This window comes from Clupea harengus, chromosome 17 (genome assembly GCF_900700415.2).
Source record: "Clupea harengus chromosome 17, Ch_v2.0.2, whole genome shotgun sequence".
Lineage (NCBI taxonomy): Eukaryota > Metazoa > Chordata > Actinopteri > Clupeiformes > Clupeidae > Clupea > Clupea harengus.
Genome location: NC_045168.1, coordinates 15,244,418 through 15,263,608, shown reverse-complemented (window position 1 = coordinate 15,263,608; position 19,191 = coordinate 15,244,418). Strand labels below are relative to the sequence as shown.

Genomic DNA, 19,191 nt, shown 5'->3' with positions numbered 1-19,191 from the left:
TGTGCATTAGTGCAGTGCTGTGCTCAGCTGTTGTGGACTTTAACCCCACTGGATGAGTTTACAGTCAGGTGAGGCCCACGTGTCCGCTGCTGATGCTGCTGCTGCTGTTCTAAGTGCAGGTTACCTGTTCACTTAATCACCGCAGCTGAATTTCCACTGTAAATCCTGACCTTGACCTGTAGCTAGGAGGTCAGTATGGCTTGTCCTTGCATCTTATGCCACTAGGAGAGTCATCCAACTGTACTTATACAACTGTTGACTCTACTCATACAGCTGTGATTGCGGTGGTGGCATATTAAGAGTGGCACAAAAAAATAACTTCCTGTGGCTCTCTAAGGTTAAGGGCACTCGCTACTTCCTGTTTGACAGGAAGCAGAGGCTTGATCATGTGCTTGAGGCTGCGTGCACAGTAAAGCCTGTTATCTGTGACCAGCATTCACTGAACTCTCTGAAGTCAAACGCGCTGACATGCGCTTAGTTGCCTGTCTATGTACAAACCCTGAGGTTGTGTTTTTTTGCTGGATTCAGTTCCTATTGCATGTATGGTAACTGTATAGAGTTTTGTAGACTATGTAAGCTCAATGTGATAAAGAGGAATATTGTGTTCCCTTCTGTCCTGATATAGGTTAATTTATTTGGGTTTACTTGAGTTCAGCCTCTTTATTTGAACTTTACTGAGTTGTATGTAACTGTCAATCAGATTTTTACAGGCTATAGTGTGATCTGATTAGAGTTGTTGATTAACTCCATGCAGAGTGCTCTTGTTGTCATTTGTCTGGTTGAGAAGGGAAGAGAAAAATCAATCTGGTTGGAATCTCATTATCGCGTCTTTGTTGTTGTCTAGCCCCAAGGAGATTTGGATCAGAGTTAGCGTTTTATCAGTTTTTGTCATCCTTCCTTACGTTGACCTCTCTTTACTTTTTGTTTGTAAGCATTATTGTGCGCAAAGTCCACCTACTGCCTGGTGATTGGGACTGTAAGCCTTTGTTGATGTTTTCTGTCTGTGAATCTGTAGAGCGATTCACCACCAACTCGTGTGTGGTGGGGGAGGAAGAGGACGTTCCATCAAGTCGTTTCTCTCCAATTGACCTCTGGCCTGTTAATGTGCAGCACAGGGATGGGAGGAGGTATCTGCACACACTGTTCAATAAACCCCTCTATGTGGTGTGGTCGATCGGCGTGGGTGCGTGCGTGTGCGTGTGTGCGTGTGTGTGTGTGTGTGTGTGTGTGTGTGTGTGTAGGTAGGCAGGCATTTCTGCGTTTGTGTGTGGTTAATAATTCATCCTTGTAGGCTTTTTTCGTTCAGCACAAAAACAGTCATGTGTCACGAGTCCCCTCCTGCACAGCCTCTTAAAGCAGAAAAAGAAAGAGAGAGAGTGAGAGAAAATCCAATAAAAACTGAGAGCTGTGGCACAAAGAGTGGAGTGAGGTGATTGAAGGGCTGTGACTCTGTCTGTCTTCACCGCTTTTAACTGGGTGGAAATATGCACTGCATCAGCACTCAGATGGGTGGACCCATAAAACACAAAGATAGGAGAGGTGGACAGACAGACAGCCACAGACAGACAGACAGCCACAGACAGACAGACAGACAGCCACAGACAGACAGACAGACAGCCACAGACAGACAGACAGCCACAGACAGACAGACAGCCACAGACAGACAGACAGCCACAGACAGACAGACAGACAGCCACAGACAGACAGACAGCCACAGACAGACACAGCCAGCCACAGCCAGCCAGACAGACAGCCACAGCCAGACAGCCAGACAGACAGCCACAGACAGACAGCCACAGACAGACAGACAGACAGACACACCTGGTGGTTGGGTAATGTGAGGAAAGAGCTGGATGGAAATTAAGATCCATAGCATCAACACCAAAGGTGCTGTCTAGCTTCTGAAACAGACCAGAGCAGAGAGCCAGTCACTCCAGGTCTATTTTAGGTTAGTGATGCCATTATAGGGCAATCAGACTGGGTGGGAAACTCATTGGCTTGGAGTGATGCCTAGTCTTAGCCTCGTTAGCAGGGCCTGTCAGGGAGAACGGTCTCAGAGTAGTAATATCACTGTTAATATGGTTCAATCGACACTTTTCTCTTGTGCAATGGCATGACCAAAAAATACTGCCACCAAATGAGAAGCCTCCGCTGTGAGTCGTTAGTCTTTCAGGAAGGACCAGTCGGGAGTAACGGCTATCCCAGCCTGAGCTGTAGATGCGTCCATTGTGTCTGTCTGCGTAGAGCTTTGGTTTGTGTAGCGTCTGAACTGAAACTGAACTGAAATTCCCCAAACCAGCGATCACATCTGCTCACTTATTAGCTTTGGGATGTTTAGAGGAGAGCACACACACACACACATACTCTCCTGGTACTCTTCCTGAATTATGGTACTACTTTCTTTTTCCCTCACACACACACACACACACACACACTCACTCATTCCTGTCTTCCTGGTAATAGCATCAGCTCTTACGGCGCTGTGACACAGAGAGCTCTTTTGAAGCGAGGCGTATTGCTGACACCGGCCTTTCAGTGTGTGAAGAAGCTCATCAGGGCCCCGTCTAACACCAGCCTCTGGTGCTGGGAAGCACAGGCCCTCTTCCCCTGGAAGAACAGTCAGCAAGCCTTGCACCATCTTGGGTGGCCTGGCTTATGTTGTGTCACGTCCACCACTTCTCACCACAAATCTGATGTGCCTGTGGCTTTATTGTGAAATGGCAGTTTGACTAATGCCTCTGTTCTGTCAGCTTAGCCGGTCATGCTAGTCTATGTGGCAGGGTGTGTATCTGTGAACTCCAAAATGCATGTTCCCTAAAGTGTTTCATCTCTCGTCGATCTCATGAAGTGATAGTTTTTGCTCCTTTGATCCGAACTTGGGCTAAATTGGGAGGTTTGCAATGAACAAGCCCAGGACCTGGATTGATTGCAGAACTGTGCAAAACCTGTCTTGTTTCAGTGCTAAACCTGACTTGTTTCAATGTTTAACCTGTCTTGTTTCAGTGTTTCACCACAGAGGGAATTGCTAATGCAGAGTAGCGGCTGTAAGCTGGTAGCAGAGTGGGAGATGTCAGCATGCTTTGCTCTGTCTGTGAGGACTGCAGCAAACCCTCACATAATATCATGTCTGAGGAATTGAATCAGGCTACAGGACTCTCCTGTGTGTGAGCGCTCTTCTGATCTGTGGTGTCTTTGAGGAGCTGGCGAGGCCAGGCCAGGCGGTGCTGGGAAGGCTGCTGTTTGCTTGTGCTTCTGTTGTTTGGTCCATACTAATGTGCCTCTGGCTGTGCTGATGATTGACAGCGCAGTTGGTATGAAGTTATGGGTGATTATGTCCCATGACTCTCCTCTTTGTTGGTTGCCTCGGTGATTTCTTAAGTGTGCCAGGGCCAGCCATGTGTCTGTGTGTGTTTGTGTGGCAGCAGCTCTTATTCGTGTCCTAACCCTCAAGCAGCTCTTGTGGCAGCATTCCGCTTCACACCCCTACTGATGGCCTGTCTCTTCTCTCTCATACACACACACACCCTTACACCCAGAGCCTCACAGCATCTCAGTTATACAAAAATCGAATTCATCAGTCCCTTTAAACACATTTGAAACACGCCCGCCCCACGGAAGTGTTTGTGTAATGGTGAGACCGCCATCTTCACCTCAGGCAGCATGGTTGCACCTTGGGGCTCCTCTGTCTGCCTGATATCATGGAGTTGGGTATCTGTGCTTCTGCTCTCTGTCAGCTTGCTATGTTATATTGACTGGCTAAGGCAGCCACCATTCCATGTGTGTGTGTAGTGGATAACAGACCACCATTCCATGTGTGTGTGTAGTGGAGAACAGACCACCATTCCATGTGTGTGTAGTGGATAACAGACCACCATTCCATGTGTGTGTGTGTGTGTAGTGGATAACAGACCACCATTCCATGTGTGTGTGTGTAGTGGAGAACAGGCCACCATTCCATGTGTGTGTGTGTAGTGGAGAACAGACCACCATTCCATGTGTGTGTGTGTGTAGTGGAGAACAGGCCACCATTCCATGTGTGTGTGTAGTGGAGAACAGACCACCATTCCATGTGTGTGTAGTGGATAACAGACCACCATTCCATGTGTGTGTGTGTGTGTGTGTTGTGGATAACAGACCACCATTCCGTGTGTGTGTGTGTGTGTGTGTGTTGTGGATAACAGACCACCATTCCATGTGTGTGTGTGTGTGTGTGTAGTGGAGAACAGACCACCATTCCATGTGTGTGTGTGTGTGTGTAGTGGAGAACAGACCACCATTCCATGTGTGTGTGTGTGTGTGTGTGTGTGTAGTGGAGAACAGACCACCATTCCATGTGTGTGTAGTGGAGAACAGACCACCATTCCTTGTGTGTGTTGTGGAGAACCGACCACCATTCCGTGTGTGTGTGTGTGTGTGTGTGTGTGTGTGTGTGTGTGTGTGTGTAGTGGAGAACAGACCACCATTCCATGTAGGGATGGGAATCTCTTGGCACCTCACGATTCGATTCCGATTCTAAACCGATTATCGATTCTAAACCGATTATCGATTATCAATTATAAACCGATTATCGATGCATCTCGATATTTAAAACATTTGAGTTTGCTACTCAGAGGTTGCTAATCACTTCCCACGTTGTGTTTGATAAATAAATAAAATCAACAGATGAATAACCTTCTCTTTTTTTATTAGAGAAAAAGCTTTTCCTCGTCACAATTATGACTTTCTATGAACAATGCAATAATCGATGCAGCTTGCATTTCAACACAATATGGATGTAAAAAAAAAAAACATTCATTTTTCTTTTCTTTTCTTTTCTAAGACTTCAAACACAAAATCCTCCTCTTGTGGGTAATACGCAGCATATCCCAGAGACAGAAAAAAACTGCTGCAGTTGCTAAGCTGCGAAAATCAACAGATGAATTACCTTCTTATAAGAGAAAAAAAAATCTTTCACAAATATGACTTTCTATCAACAATGCAATAAGCAATGCAGCTTGCATTTCAACACAATATGGAAGTAGCCTATGTAAAAAAATATTAAACAGATTAATTTTTCTTTTAAATTATGAAAGAAAAAGCTGCTCTTAGTCAATGATAAGAATAAGACTTCAAACACAAAATGCCCCTGTTATTATGGGTAATAAGCAGCATATCCCTGAGACAGAAAAAAAGTTATGCTACACAATAATACGCTACTTTATGCCGCTTGCATTTCAACACAAAAACCTTCTTGGCGATACTTCACCGACACAGCAATACCAACGCTGTACTTGTGCTCCAAACAAGAACAATGTACGAGAGTCACACGGGCGCAAACGTGGCTGACTTGTTGAAGAGGGTAGCAGAATGACCATATTAGCAGCATTGTCTGTGACCTAAAACGAATTCTTTGTCATTCAGATGCCATTCCTCTGCTACCCTCTTAAAACAAGTCAGCCACGTTTGCGCCGGTGTGACTCTCGTACATTGCTCTTGTTTGGAGCACAAGTGACACAAGCTGCCAAACGGCTCGCGCACATGTGTGTATAGTGCGCTCAGGGCGCTCAGTGCACTCAGTGCGCATGTGTGTATAGCAGAGCATCAGCAGGCCAAAGAGGAGAGTTTTCTGTTGCGTTCTGCAGCGGGCGAACAGAATGTTGCAGCAGGCGAACTAATTTCATTTAAAAAATTCCGATTATGAACTTTTCTAAATCGAGACAGAATCGTTTTTTTTATTGTTTTTTTTACCCCTAATTCCATGTGTGTGTAGTGGAGAACAGGCTGATAAATGATACAGAAACCTGGGTAAGAAATGCATGAGCCTTCAGTCAGTGATGAGACCTCCCACCCCCCTCCCCAACACACACACACACACACACACACACACATACACACACACACTTCTCACTCTTTAGCTATCCAGGGCCCTCCTTAGGCCTGGAGGCCATGTCTTTGTGTCTGTGAGGTCTCTCTCTCTCTCTGGGTGGAGATTGAAGAGCCTTGAAGTGTCTGCTGGAGTGGCCCTGTGTCCCCTGGGCCTCTATCCGGCTCTCACACCCCACCCTGGGCAGGGCTATTCTCAGGACGGGGGAGTGGGGGGATATTTTTGGATGCTTGAATGGGTTTGGAACAGTGTCAGCTTTGATTATATCAGTTCTTACCTCTCCCTCCTCTCATCCTCTCTCTCTCGTTCCTCCTCCCTCCCTTCTCTCCCTCCTTCTCTCTCTCCTCTCTCGGTGTCTGATGTGTCTGAGTTGGATGTGATGGTGTCCCCCTCTGGCACCAGTGTCCCCACGCCACCTCACTTATCATTGTCAAGTGTCTGTGTTGATAAGGCACTTGCCAAAGAAATGATATTGTATGTTGGTCAGAGTCTTTGAATGTCTGAGTGTGTGTTTGTGTGTGTGAGTTAGTGCGCACAAGAGAGAGAATGTGTGAACATGTACTCTTGATTGGGAGACTTGTGTCTTGATTGGGAGACTTGCCATGAGTGTGTGTGTGTGAGAGAATATATGTACAATATGTCTGCTGGTGACATATGATTTTTTTTCTTCCGTCTGTGTGTCCGCAGGTATAAGAGAGTCTTCTCAATTGGCTCTCATGGTATCACCACATACAACCCCACCACGCTAGAGGTCACAAATCAGGTGAGTCGCTGCGTCGTTGCATGCGTTGGTTGCATGCGTTGGTTGCATGCCAGTCGCATTTATGCCAGTACTGTTATGATCATTATTGTATATAAAACTTAATTTTGTCTGTACATCACCTAAACCTAATAATGAAACATTTTCCAATGTTATTGTGTGCGTGTGTGCGTGTGTGTGTGTGTTTCTGTATGTCTGTCTATGTGTGTTTATGCGCGTGTGCCCTGTCCTGGCGGTGTGCGTGCATGTATGTTTTTGTGTGTCTGTCTGTGTTTTTGTATGTTCTTACCTGTGTGTGTGTGTGTGTGTGTGTGTGTGTGTGTGTGTGTGTGTGTGTGTGTGTGTGTGTGTGTGTGTGTGTGTGTGTGTGTGTGTGTGTGTGTGTGTGTGTGCCAGTGGCCGTATGGAGACATCTGTGGCATCACGCCAGTGGGCAAGGGCCAGGGGACCGAGTTCAACCTCACGTTCCGCAAGGGCAGCGGGAAGAAGTCGGAGACGCTCAAGTTCTCCACGGAGCACCGCACGGAGCTGCTGACGGAGGCGCTGGTGAGGGAGCACTCTCTGTGTGTGTGTGTGTGTGTGTGTGTGTGTGTGTGTGTGTGTGTGTGTGTGAGGGAGCACTCTGAGTGTGAGTGAGTGAGGGAGCACTCTGAGTGTGTGTGAGTGAGTGAGGGAGCACTCTGAGTGTGTGTGAGTGAGTGAGGGAGCACTCTGAGTGTGTGTGTGTGTGTGTGAGTGAGGGAGCACGGTTAATCATCTCACAGACACACGTTCATGTTTCACACGGCCCAATAGGCTTGGTGAAGAGGGGGGAACGAGGCGTCCTGCTTTAGAGCCTCCTACACGCATGGCATGGAAGGGTCTGTTGAAGATGCATGAACACATGACAATGCCATGTTTGTGTTTGTGGATGCAAAGGCTGCAGCAGGATATCATGATTGATTTGATTCTGTTCTGTTTTTTGATTGCTTCTGTCAATAGAACGTTGTTTATTCGGACCAAGAGGCCATTTTTTGTAGTGGGGCTATAACATGATCACGGTCACAAATACGGTCCTAACATATACACAGAGTTTTCCTCTCACATATACTGCATGAGAAAGCTTCTAATATGGCAGACTAACATGCTTAATGATTTAGATTTGGAAATGTCTGAAAGATTAGGGAGATTGTCATTGGAGATCGTATTGATAAAGCATTGATAAAGCAAACCAGACGAATGTAACATGGGAGAAGTGTGGGAGAACTAAGAAGTAGTCGAGAGAACTCCTAACTCACTAAGACCAACTTCCAGACAAATGTAAAATGGCAGGTTCTATCTTTCCAAATGCTTTAGAATGCAGAGGCAGAATGACTGTAAACGAGTCCGTCTCAATCACGAGGGAATAATTATAGAGCTTGTAAGGGATCAAATAACGTCACCAGCCATCTGAAACCAGTTGCGAACTAAGTGCCGACATTTAATTAAATGTGACGTGAATGTGATTGTAGAATTACAGAACGATTGGAGCTCTCGTCTACACAAACAGACAGTGTGTGTCATCACACAGATGCATTTGGAAAACTGTGAAAGTGCTTGCTCTGTGGCTAGCGTATTCCATGATTATTTAATGCGTAGCCTGTCATTCATTCATTGTGGTCGGCTATGAAGCGCACGCCTACTCTCCGTCACAGACCTGTCACTCACCAACCGCCAACCGAGAGGTCATTGAAAGTGAGCTTGTGCGTGACATTTGACATCAGCCATAGCAACGGTGTCTTTCTCTTGGCTTAGGAGTTCTCTCTTTTCCTTAGTATAAGTTGGTCTTCGGCAGCATAGTGGAGAGGAATTAGGAGAAAACTTCCAGTTAGAAACGTTTAGAACATCTTAGGAGTACTCTTAGTAGTGAGATCAAATGCTTTGTGAATACAGACCCAGGATTTCTTTTTGCTTTTCAAAGCTTTGCCTCTGCACTGTGCCCTCTCCCCCTCAGACTGGGTGTGTGGGTGTAGACGGAGGTCAGCTCCTCTTCGCTGTGCGCTGTCCTCCTCAGACTGGGTGTGTGGGTGTAGACGGAGGCCAGCTCCTCTTCACGCCTGCCTGACCCCCTGCCTGTATTAGCCCAGCCCAGACCAGCGCACAGGGCAGCATGAATATTTCATGTGCAGCTCTCCTCTGGAGCGCCAGTGTGACCCTCAGCAGGGCAGCTCTGTTAAAGCCCACTAACATCCTGTCTGTCTGTCTGTCTGTCTGTCTGTCTGTCTGTCTGTCTGTCTGTCTGCCTCTCTGTCTGTCTGTCTGACCTGTGTTACTCTGTTCTCTCCACAGCGCTTCAGAACAGACTTCTCCGAGGGAAAGATCACCGGGAGGGTGAGTAGGAATGGCACTGTGGTGGTTACCATCCCATAATGAGTCCATATTTACATGTGTCCTTTGTGATGCGTAGTCAAACTCATGGTTTCCCAGACACGCTACCGTACTTGTACACACATGACCTGATTGTGTCCTCTTGTGTTTATGAAAGCACACACACTTACACACACGCACGCACACATTGGCTGTTACAAACACTGACACACACACACGGTGTGGGGCCTACCTAGAGCCCTTAGCAGAACTAGAAAGGGGAACACGTACATCAGCACTCGGTGAAGAGAAAATGAAAGAAGCAGCAGCTGAGGGAACAAACGGCCCAACTGACTCACCGCTTCATTAAAGCGCTCTTTGTCTTCTATGTGTTTGTGTTTCGCATTTCCCTGAAAGTGTGTTTGTTGACTCTGCATGATTGGTGCATAGTGTTTTGTAAGCAAACGGATCATCCAGAAGCCCGCACCGGCTGGACTTTCATCTGCCTTGATTAATACCACTTCTGCCGTATGACACACATGCGCTAAAGCTTGTTTTTCACCGGCAGGCTAGCCGCTAGCTCCTTCCTAGCCACTGAGGGCTTGAACCTTCACAACGCTGTGTTAGCAAGCTTCAGTATCGCTGTTAGGCTGTGGAGCTACAGGCAAGGCTAACAAAGATTACACAAGATACCATGATGTGGATTCCAATGCAAATCTCAGTATGTGGTTGTGGACAGTGATAAGCATGTGAAGATCTGGGTAATGAGGTGATAGCGCGATATTATGCAAAGAGGTGGTGGAAGTTTTGAACTCCTCTCTGAGCAGGAACTAGAACCCCCACGACACTCCTGGAAAAGTCACAGGATTTTAAAAATACCCTTTTTTCCAGGCCTGAAAAAGTCATGAAAGTTTTGGAAAAGTTGTGGAATTTGATTTTGTTGTATGTAGGTCTAATGAAATAAATGATGTTGTGTTACTCTTGGATAATGTTTGTATCACGCTGCAAAAATTCGCACAGCCAGTTTCCAGTTGAATTGACATGGTCTAACTAGCCTAATAAAAAAGGAATGGAATTATTCATCTTCGTTCAGGAGCAGGCCCAATCTGTGCTGTCAACTACGCTATTTTGTGCACCTGTAGGTTTTGAAGGGTCATTGAGATTTCATGAAAGGTCCTTAAAGACATGGAAAAGTTTTGAAATGTTGTTAAAGAAAGTGACCCTGTACACTCCTGATGGGGGGGTTGTAGCTTTGTAGAATGGGGGAGCCAGCAAGAGAATGAGAGACCAATTCTGAGGTCTGTAATCACTCTGCTTTTAGTTAGGTTTGTCACAATACAATTTGAACCATAGACCATTTACCATGGATGAGCGTCAACTCTCTGATACAGCATTCAAAGACATATTGCAGCTAGGAATGAAAAGGTGTCAGGACACAGCTCGAGAGCCACAAATTCATTTGTGCAGATGAACTTGCTAGTCCCTGCAGCTGTACCCTATGTCCCACCCCTTCATCCTCTGCAGCTGTACCCTATGTCCCACCTCTTCATCCTCTGCAGCTGAGCCCTGTGTCCCTCTTCTTCCTCTGCAGCGCTTCAACTGTTACAAGCACCACTGGAGCGACCAGCGCAAGCAGGTTAGCCTGGAGGTCACGCCGGGGGGCATCGACCAGATCGACCCCCACACCAATCGAGTGATCTCTTCCTATGACTACCGGTCTGTAGAGGGCTTCGCCGAGGTCTCCGACTACCAGGGCGGCTTCTGTATCCTCTACGGTGGCTTCAGCAGGCTGGTAAGGTTTTGTGCGTGTGTGTTTGTATGTATGTGTGTGTGTGTGTTTGTTTGTGTGTGTATGTATGTATGTGATTGGTTGATTCAAAGAAAAATGGAGTGTTAACTACCTTGTGAGGGTATTTCTGTGGAGAGTGTTCCGTCCAGCATGTTATGAATTTTGCGAATGTTGAAGCAGTGGCTTCCTGTCAAATGAAAGTAAATGTAACACCGACCAATCACAGACATGAGCTCAATCCCACAGACCAATCACAGACATGAGCTCAATCCCACAGACCAATCACAGACATGAGCTCAATCCCACAGACCAATCACAGAGACATGAGCTCAATCCTACTGTAACACAGACCAATCACAGATACAAGCTCAATCCCACAGACCAATCACAGACATGAGCTCAATCCTACTGTAACACAGACCAATCACAGACACAAGCTCAATCCCACAGACCAATCACAGACATGAGCTCAATCCCACAGACCAATCACAGACACAAGCTCAATCCCACAGACCAATCACAGACATGAGCTCAATCCTACTGTAACACAGACCAATCACAGACACAAGCTCAATCCCACAGACCAATCACAGACATGAGCTCAATCCCACAGACCAATCACAGACACAAGCTCAATCCCACAGACCAATCACAGACATGAGCTCAATCCTACTGTAACACAGACCAATCACAGACATGAGCTCAATCCTACTGTAACACAGACCAATCACAGACACAAGCTCAATCCCACAGACCAATCACAGACATGAGCTCAATCCCACAGACCAATCACAGACACAAGCTCAATCCCACAGACCAATCACAGACATGAGCTCAATCCTACTGTAACACAGACCAATCACAGACATGAGCTCAATCCTACTGTAACACAGACCAATCACAGATGAGCTCAATCCTACTGTAACACAGACCAATCACAGACATGAGCTCAATCCCACAGACCAATCACAGACATGAGCTCAATCCCACAGACCAATCACAGACATGAGCTCAATCCCACAGGCCAATCACAGACACAAGCTCAATCCCACAGACCAATCACAGACATGAGCTCAATCCCACAGACCAATCACAGACATGAGCTCAATCCTACTGTAACACAGACCAATCACAGACATGAGCTCAATCCTACAGCCATAAATGATTACTTGCATCTCCACCCACAGCACCTGTATGCGTCAGAGAACCGCGACGAGATCATCCGCAGTGCCATCGAACACGCCGGTAACTACATCGGCATAACGCTGCGGCTGCGCAAGGACCCGCTCACCTTCGAGGGCTTTGTCGGCGAGCGCCTGGGCAAGTACGGCTCGGACGAGTGCATCACCTCGCTGGCCGAGTTCGTGGTGCAGAAGATCTCCCCTCGACACATGGTGAGAGATAGAGACAGAGAGAGGCCTCAGAGTGGTTCAGCTCTACTGTGTAGCAGGCTCAGTCGACTTTAAAGGGAAAGTTTTGCCAGTGGCTGACACTCAATGGCAACGCTGGACGCTCAATGGCTACTGTGTAGCCTCTCAGGTAGACAGGAAATGTTTCATTTCCCTGCTATTGGCGCAGTTTGTAATCAGTTATCATCCTTTATTTCAGTATCTTGAGCTTATTTGCAGCGGCAACCAGTAGTTAGAGTGTGAAGAGAGCTCCCCTCCCCCGGATGAAGCTGTTGTACTCTCCTACTGAAATTTATAGTTCGAAATAACATGTTGAAAAAACATTTCTTTCCTTTCTCTCTCTTCTTGTTGAAATTGTAGTTTGAAATAACACGTTGAAGAACATCTCTCTCTCCTTCAGTTCTCAGTCCGTACCCTTCTGATTGCTTTGCTTTCCGCAGTCTTTCTCTGTCCCACTCCATCTCTCTGTCTAGCCCTCTGTCCACTTTGCTCTGACGCTGACCTCTGCTGTCAGGTCCGTGATCGGTGTTGTGACAGTGCTGGTCTTGCGCAGTTTTTGGACTGTGCCTGTTTTCATTAGTGCTGATGGCCTCAGCTCTGTTTGTCCCTCTTAGGAGCCCATCAAGAGGATCCTAGCCCTCACAGAGACATGCCTTGTGGAAAGAGACCCTGCCTCTTACAACATCGTCACCGTCAAGCCCTTTGAAGAGGTATGTTGAAAGACCACTGAATGACCATCTGTAACCTTAAAGTCAGACATGCCTGTTTAGTTCTATATGATCCTGACGGACATGTTTGCCCTGAACTCTAGTAGTTATGGGCACTACTCACACGTCATACCTGTGCACACCTGATCATTGTTGGAAGGTAGTAATAAAGTAGTATTCATGAAGGATACTACAAGGACATGCAGAATGCATTAGGCTGTTAATATAATACCTTTGTGGGTGGAGACGCCAAACAACCAAAATGAAACCACAAAAATGTGCTTTCAAATGAAAAACCGTGATGCAGTAATAATAGGGACCTGACAGAACGTGTGTGCGTGTGTGTGCATCTGTTAATGTGTGCGTGTGCGTGTGTGTGTGTGTGTGTGTGTGTGTGGTGGAGAACGGTAATGTTTAATTGGCTGTGTAAGCACGGGTGCGTAAACAGACGGGGGCAGAGTGTGAGATGAGAGAATGAAGTGATGGGCTGTAATTTCTCCCCCTCCCTGCTGGGCGTGTGGCGCGTCTGCAGGTGTTTGCGCTGGTCTGTGATGAAGACAACCCTCAGGTGTTCTACGTGGAGTTCATCCGAGGACAGATCCGCAAGTACTGCTCCACAGAAAGGTACACACACACACACACAAACACACACACATTAACAGATGCAAACACACATGGATACACATATACACCAAGAGATATACACACTTGTCTATCTGTGTGTTGTTTCCTCACTCCTGTTTTCTTGGATTTTGCATTTGCACATCCAATTAAATGTTCCTTCCCAACACTTTTTCAATCTCTCACCTCTGTCTGTTCCCACCTTTTTCTGCGTCTCATTCTCTTCCTACCCTTCATCCTGCGCAGGGACTCTTTGCTGGCGAGCCTGCTGGACGGGGTGCGTGCGTCGGGGAACCGGGACGTGTGTGTGAAGATGGCCCCCACCCGGCGGGGCCAGCGCTGGGGCCTGCTCAGCATGCCCGTGGATGAGGAGGTGGAGAGCCTGCACCTCAAGTTCCTGGCCGCCCCACCGAGTGAGTCTCCTTCCACAGCTCTCCGTCCACCTCACGCCAGCGCCTGTCTTAACACATTATTCTCACGATGATGCGCATCAAGGGAGGGAGAGGAAGGTTTTACTCCGCAGATTCACCCGTGTCTCTGATTAGACATTAAAACAGTCCAAGTTTAAGTGTCCCAAACAGAAGAATGGGTGGCAACCAATAGCCCCGACCCTAGATGAATACTGTTTTAGGCAGCTACTCGAGATACGGGAACTACCGCAATGTTGGTTCACGGAAGAAGTTGTTAATTAGAGGATCCAGCCGTGAGCAAATGTTTCAGAGGCCTGTATCATGGGGGTGGGTGGGTGGGTGGGGATTACGATGACACTCTGACACGACCTGAGATAAGAGGCTGTGAAAGACACCTATTCCATCACACCTCCTGCTGTCCCTAGGACACAGTATTCCAGATGGCAGGACACTTAACCAAAGACCCTTACATTCCAACCAAAGTCTAATTAAGAGGCAAAATACAAATGAATTTGAGATTCATTGGAATTATTAATTATCGTCATTCATTATTAATTCTGATCTTTAATCCTGTTTTGCAACTCCTTCACTTGCCAAAACTACCTTTTGAGTTGCCACGTTTCTTAAGGCATTTGATAGTGTGAGGGGTTTCTAGCACCCATTGTGATCATCTGATAGAAGTCTAGTTGGACAGATTCCTTCAGCCAAAGCTGTGTGTGTGTGTGTGGCCTTGGCTCCAGTCATGTGTTGGTGATGTGTGTGTGTGTGTGTGTGTGTGTGGCATGTGAAGAGACAAGTGCACCGAGAGTGCGCCTGCAGTCAGCCTGGATCCATGAGTGAATAACTAGCATGAGGATGATTCAGCATGATGTGGGCAGGGCAGGACAGGCATGATGTGGGCAGGGCAGGGAAGGGCATGTTGTGAGCTTGGCCGAGCTCAAGCTGATCTAACATGGTTTGTCGTCCTCAGATGGGAACTTTGCAGACGCTGTGTTCAGATTTAACGCCAACATCTCTTACAGTGGGGTGCTGCACGCCGTCACCCAAGATGTAAGTGTGTATGTGTATGTGTGTGTGTGTGTGTGTGTGTGTGATGTCGTTAAGAATGTATATGTATGCTGAGGCAAAATGGAATGGTGTTTTTTATTTTCTTCCTTATTTCATATTTGTATAATTTCCTGGTCCTGGCATAGGGCTGTCCCCACATATTTTAAGCGCACGTTTCGATCTGCTTCATGTGATCTACAATAATTAGCCCCTAAATCAATGACCTTTTTCTTTTCTTAATGAACCCTTTGGTTGTACCTTCCCTGCCGATCGGCTGCAGGGCCTGTTCTCGGAGAACAAGGAGAAGCTGATCAACAACGCCATCCTGGCCCTGCTGTCCCAGGAGGCTGAGATGACGGGGCCCAACGCCGAGGTGGAGAGCCAGTTCCAGGCCCTGCGTCGTCTGGTGGCCTCCAAGGCCGGCTTCCAGGCCTTCACCCAGCTGCCCCGGTGAGGCTCCGCCGCAGACTGCCCCTCTCCCACTACCTCCTACCCTGCTAATATACCTTTAAAATACCAAACATTCTACACACACACACCTCAGCCTTTGATTGTTTCTTTGCTATCTTAAACTTTCCTACTCATGTCTTTTCATTTTTTTTCACACACTCTCCATCTCCTTTACATCTCCTTTCCTCTTCCCACTGTGTGTGTGTGTGTGTGTGTGTGTGTGTGTGTGTGTGTGTGTGTGTGTGTGTGTGTGTGTGTGTGTGTGTGTGTGTGCTGCTGTGTGTTGTGTGTGTGTTTGTGTTGTGTGTGTGTGTGCTGTGTGTTGGCTTCTCCGTAACTGACTGCTCTGTCATTCCAAGGTCTGGTCAGGTGGCTGGGCCGGAGCATCGAACGTAAATATGAGCCCATGCATCTCAGTGTACCTGTTTGTCTGTCTATCTGTCCTCTTCGTCTCTCTCCCAATCGCTTCCTCTGTTTGTCTGTCTATCTGTCATCTCCGTCTCTCTCCCAATCTTTTCCTCTGTCTTTCTGTCTACATCACTCCAATCTGACATTTGTCTGTCTGTAATTGCTTAAGCTTAAGCCATCAGTAAATTAGGGATCATTCATTCATTCATTCATTCATTCATTCATTCATTCATTCATTCATTCTCGATGTCTCTCTCTCGTTTCCTGTCCATTTTTATCTGTGAGTCTTTAAGCCATCATTATCCATTACACTTGCAAATTTGGATACATCACATCCGTCTCTGTCTGTGGCTGTAGCCCTGTGCCTCCCTTGCACTTTCTTTCTGTTCCTCTTCATCACTCCATCCAGCCATGTCTTTCTCTCCTCCTCTTCCTCGTCCTCGTCTCTCTTCATCTCTCATACCCCCAGGCACACTGAGATGAATGATTATGAGCGATTCCTCAGTCCCCACACGAGGGAGAGACCTCAGTCCACTCATTTCACTTGATATGTGTACTCTGGCAGCAGTGACAGGGTGTGTGTGTGTGTGTGGGGGGGGGGCTCACTGGCATTCCCTTTGTCTACAGTGAGCTCACATATGTGAAAGGAATCAGACTCTGGCTTCCTTTTTGTGTGCTTACTGAAGTTAATGAGTTAATTAGTGTTTGGTGTGTATGTGGGGTTAATTAGTGTTTGGTGTATGTGGGGCAGGGAGGGAAGGGGGGGGTTGGGTGGTGAACAATACTTAACACATTTAATACTTTTCTTCTTGTGATATGACTGTGTATTCGTCTTGTGTGTAACAGGTTCCGGGAAAAACTTGGCGTGAAGACCGTGAAGGCCTTGAAAAGAAACAACAACGGCGTGACCCATGCTGCCATAGACATGCTCTGTGCACTTATGTGTGTAAGTCAAACACACACACACACACACACACACACACACACACACACACACACAAGCATGCATAAAAACTCTAACCCTGCCATAGACATGCTCTGTGCACCTATGTGTGTAAGTTCAACACAAACATGAACTGCAATACACACACACACACACACACACACACACACACACACAGCCCCTCAGCCACCGCTCCATGCATAAGCACCGTCTGACGTCTGTTCCATGCTTCTGCAGCCCATGCACGATGACTATGACCTCAGGCAAGAGCAACTGAACAAAGCCTCTCTGCTCTCCTCCAAGAAGTTTCTGGAAAATCTACTGGAGAAGTTCATCAGCAATGTGGTGAGTGGGCTGATGAGATAAGAGCTCCGTTTCTTTAGTGAGGAAGAGGCAGTTGTGGCCTGGACACATTAGCTGTTAAATGCACATGTTGCTCACACATTAGCAGGTCATTTTCATTATCTAAATGTTGCTTCATTTGTTAAACACCCATTTTTGTTCTCTTCCCCCCCCCCCCCCCCCCCCCCCCCCTCACTCTGGCTCAGGATCACGGCACAGGTGCTCTGGTCATCAGTTCTCTCTTGGACTTCCTGACCTTTGCCCTCTGTGCGCCGTACAGCGAGACCACTGAGGGCCAGCAGTTTGACATGCTGCTGGAGATGGTGGCCTCCAACGGACGCACACTCTTCAAACTCTTCCAGGTGGGTGTGTGTGTGCGTGTGTGTGTGTGCGTGTGTGTGTGTGCGTGGGTGTGTGTGCGCGTGGGTGTGCGCGTGGGTGTGTGTGTGTGTGTGTGTGTGTGTGTGTGTGTGTGTGTGTGTGTGTGTGTGTGCGCATGGGTGTGTGTGTGTGTGTCTGTGTGCGCGTGGGTGTGTGTGTGTGTGTATTTATGCTTGCAAGAGGAAAGAGAAAGAGAATGGGTTGCGTGACTGTTGTGTTTGCTCACATTTAGTCAACTAGTGAGCAGGTGGTGACCCCTTTGGACTGTTCTGAATCAGAACTCACTCTGTGTTCACTGTTCTGAATGAGAACTCAGTCTGTGTTCACTGTTCTGAATGAGAACTCACTCTGTGTTCACTGTTCTGAATGAGAACTCACTGTGTGTTCACTGTTCTGAATGAGAACTCCCTCTGTGTTCACTGTTCTGAATGAGAACTCACTCTGTGTTCACTGTTCTGAATGAGAACTCACTCTGTGTTCACTGTTCTGAATGAGAACTCACTCTGTGTTCACTGTTCTGAATGAGAACTCACTGTGTGTTCACTGTTCTGAATGAGAACTCACTGTGTGTTCACTGTTCTGAATGAGAACTCACTGTGTGTTCACTGTTCTGAATGAGAACTCACTCTGTGTTCACTGTTCTGAATGAGAAATCACTCTGTGTTCACTCTTCTGAATGAGAACTCACTCTGCGTTCACTGTTCTGAATGAGAACTCACTCTGTTCACTGGGTCCCCTTCTGAATGATATGTGTGGTTGAGTGATGATGTCATGCAGTGACATCTGATTGTTTTCCCCCAGCATCCCTCCATGGCCATCGTAAAGGGGGCAGGCCTGGTCATGAAAGCCATTATTGAGGTGAGGGCCCGGTAGAATATACTGCCACACTTCCATACACTACAGTACAGTGCTCCATACACTACAGTACAGTGCTCCAAAGTAACTGTGAAATCTAACTGAAAATAGAAAGACTGCTTGGGTGAGTATTTAACACAGCCTGTGGTGGATTTGCTTTGTAATATTGTATTTGGGAATATTGTAAGTAGCTAACTACACAAGCAATACTACAGGTAATAGCACCGCTGTCACACAGCCTAACATTGCAGAGCTCAGTGTTTGGGCTTCCCCTCAGGGAAGCACCCAAAGAAGGTTCTAGAACATTTTTTTGCGGATGAATCAATGGGTTCTGTTGTTGGGAGCTGGTTGTGTTAAAGGAGGTGTGTGTGTGTGTGTGTGTGTGTGTGTGTGTGTGTGTGTGTGTGTGTGTGTGTGTGTGTGTGTGTGTGTGTGTGTGTGTGTGTTGCAGGAGGGGGATAAGGAGATCGCCACTAAGATGCAGGACCTAGCCTTGAGTGAAGGAGCTCTGCCCCGCCACCTGCACACGGCCATGTTCACCATCAGCTCCGACCAGAGGATGCTGACCAACAGGTGCGACACACACACACACACACACAAACGGTGACAGACAGACACACAAACACACTCACTAACTCATCACCTTGTCTCTGTCATGCAGACAATTGAGTCGTCACCTGGTTGGCCTGTGGACAGCGGAGAACCCAACTGCCATGAACCTCCTGAAGCGGATTCTGGTAAGGATCCAAGATGGCCTCCTCCCTCTGATCAGTGGCCTGAGGCTGCAGCTGAAGCCTCCTTCCCCTGCCCTAATGGCTGGATCCAAGATGGCCTCCTCCCTCTGATCAGTGGCCTGAGGCTGCAGCTGAAGCCTCCTTCCC

General features: G+C 47.3%; 1 protein-coding gene across 10 annotated transcripts in view; it reads left to right on the top strand.

Annotated features, from left to right (window-relative positions):
- LOC105911989 (dnaJ homolog subfamily C member 13) overlaps positions 1-19,191 on the top strand; it is a 54,108-nt gene that overhangs the window by 10,021 nt on the left and 24,896 nt on the right. For 7 of the 10 annotated variants that reach the window (XM_042710203.1, XM_042710204.1, XM_042710199.1 and 4 more), the window contains 17 exons: positions 6,551-6,626; positions 7,020-7,169; positions 8,931-8,972; positions 10,540-10,740; positions 11,925-12,131; positions 12,761-12,856; positions 13,386-13,477; positions 13,721-13,887; positions 14,855-14,934; positions 15,212-15,381; positions 15,741-15,773; positions 16,636-16,735; positions 16,970-17,077; positions 17,281-17,436; positions 18,257-18,313; positions 18,762-18,883; positions 18,972-19,047. In XM_042710203.1, the coding sequence (XP_042566137.1) occupies positions 6,551-6,626; positions 7,020-7,169; positions 8,931-8,972; positions 10,540-10,740; positions 11,925-12,131; positions 12,761-12,856; positions 13,386-13,477; positions 13,721-13,887; positions 14,855-14,934; positions 15,212-15,381; positions 15,741-15,773; positions 16,636-16,735; positions 16,970-17,077; positions 17,281-17,436; positions 18,257-18,313; positions 18,762-18,883; positions 18,972-19,047 (1,933 nt within the window). The remainder of the gene's footprint in view (positions 1-6,550; positions 6,627-7,019; positions 7,170-8,930; positions 8,973-10,539; positions 10,741-11,924; positions 12,132-12,760; positions 12,857-13,385; positions 13,478-13,720; positions 13,888-14,854; positions 14,935-15,211; positions 15,382-15,740; positions 15,774-16,635; positions 16,736-16,969; positions 17,078-17,280; positions 17,437-18,256; positions 18,314-18,761; positions 18,884-18,971; positions 19,048-19,191) is intronic. The other 3 variants (XM_042710202.1, XM_031583841.2, XM_042710200.1) reach the window with 1 other exon arrangement.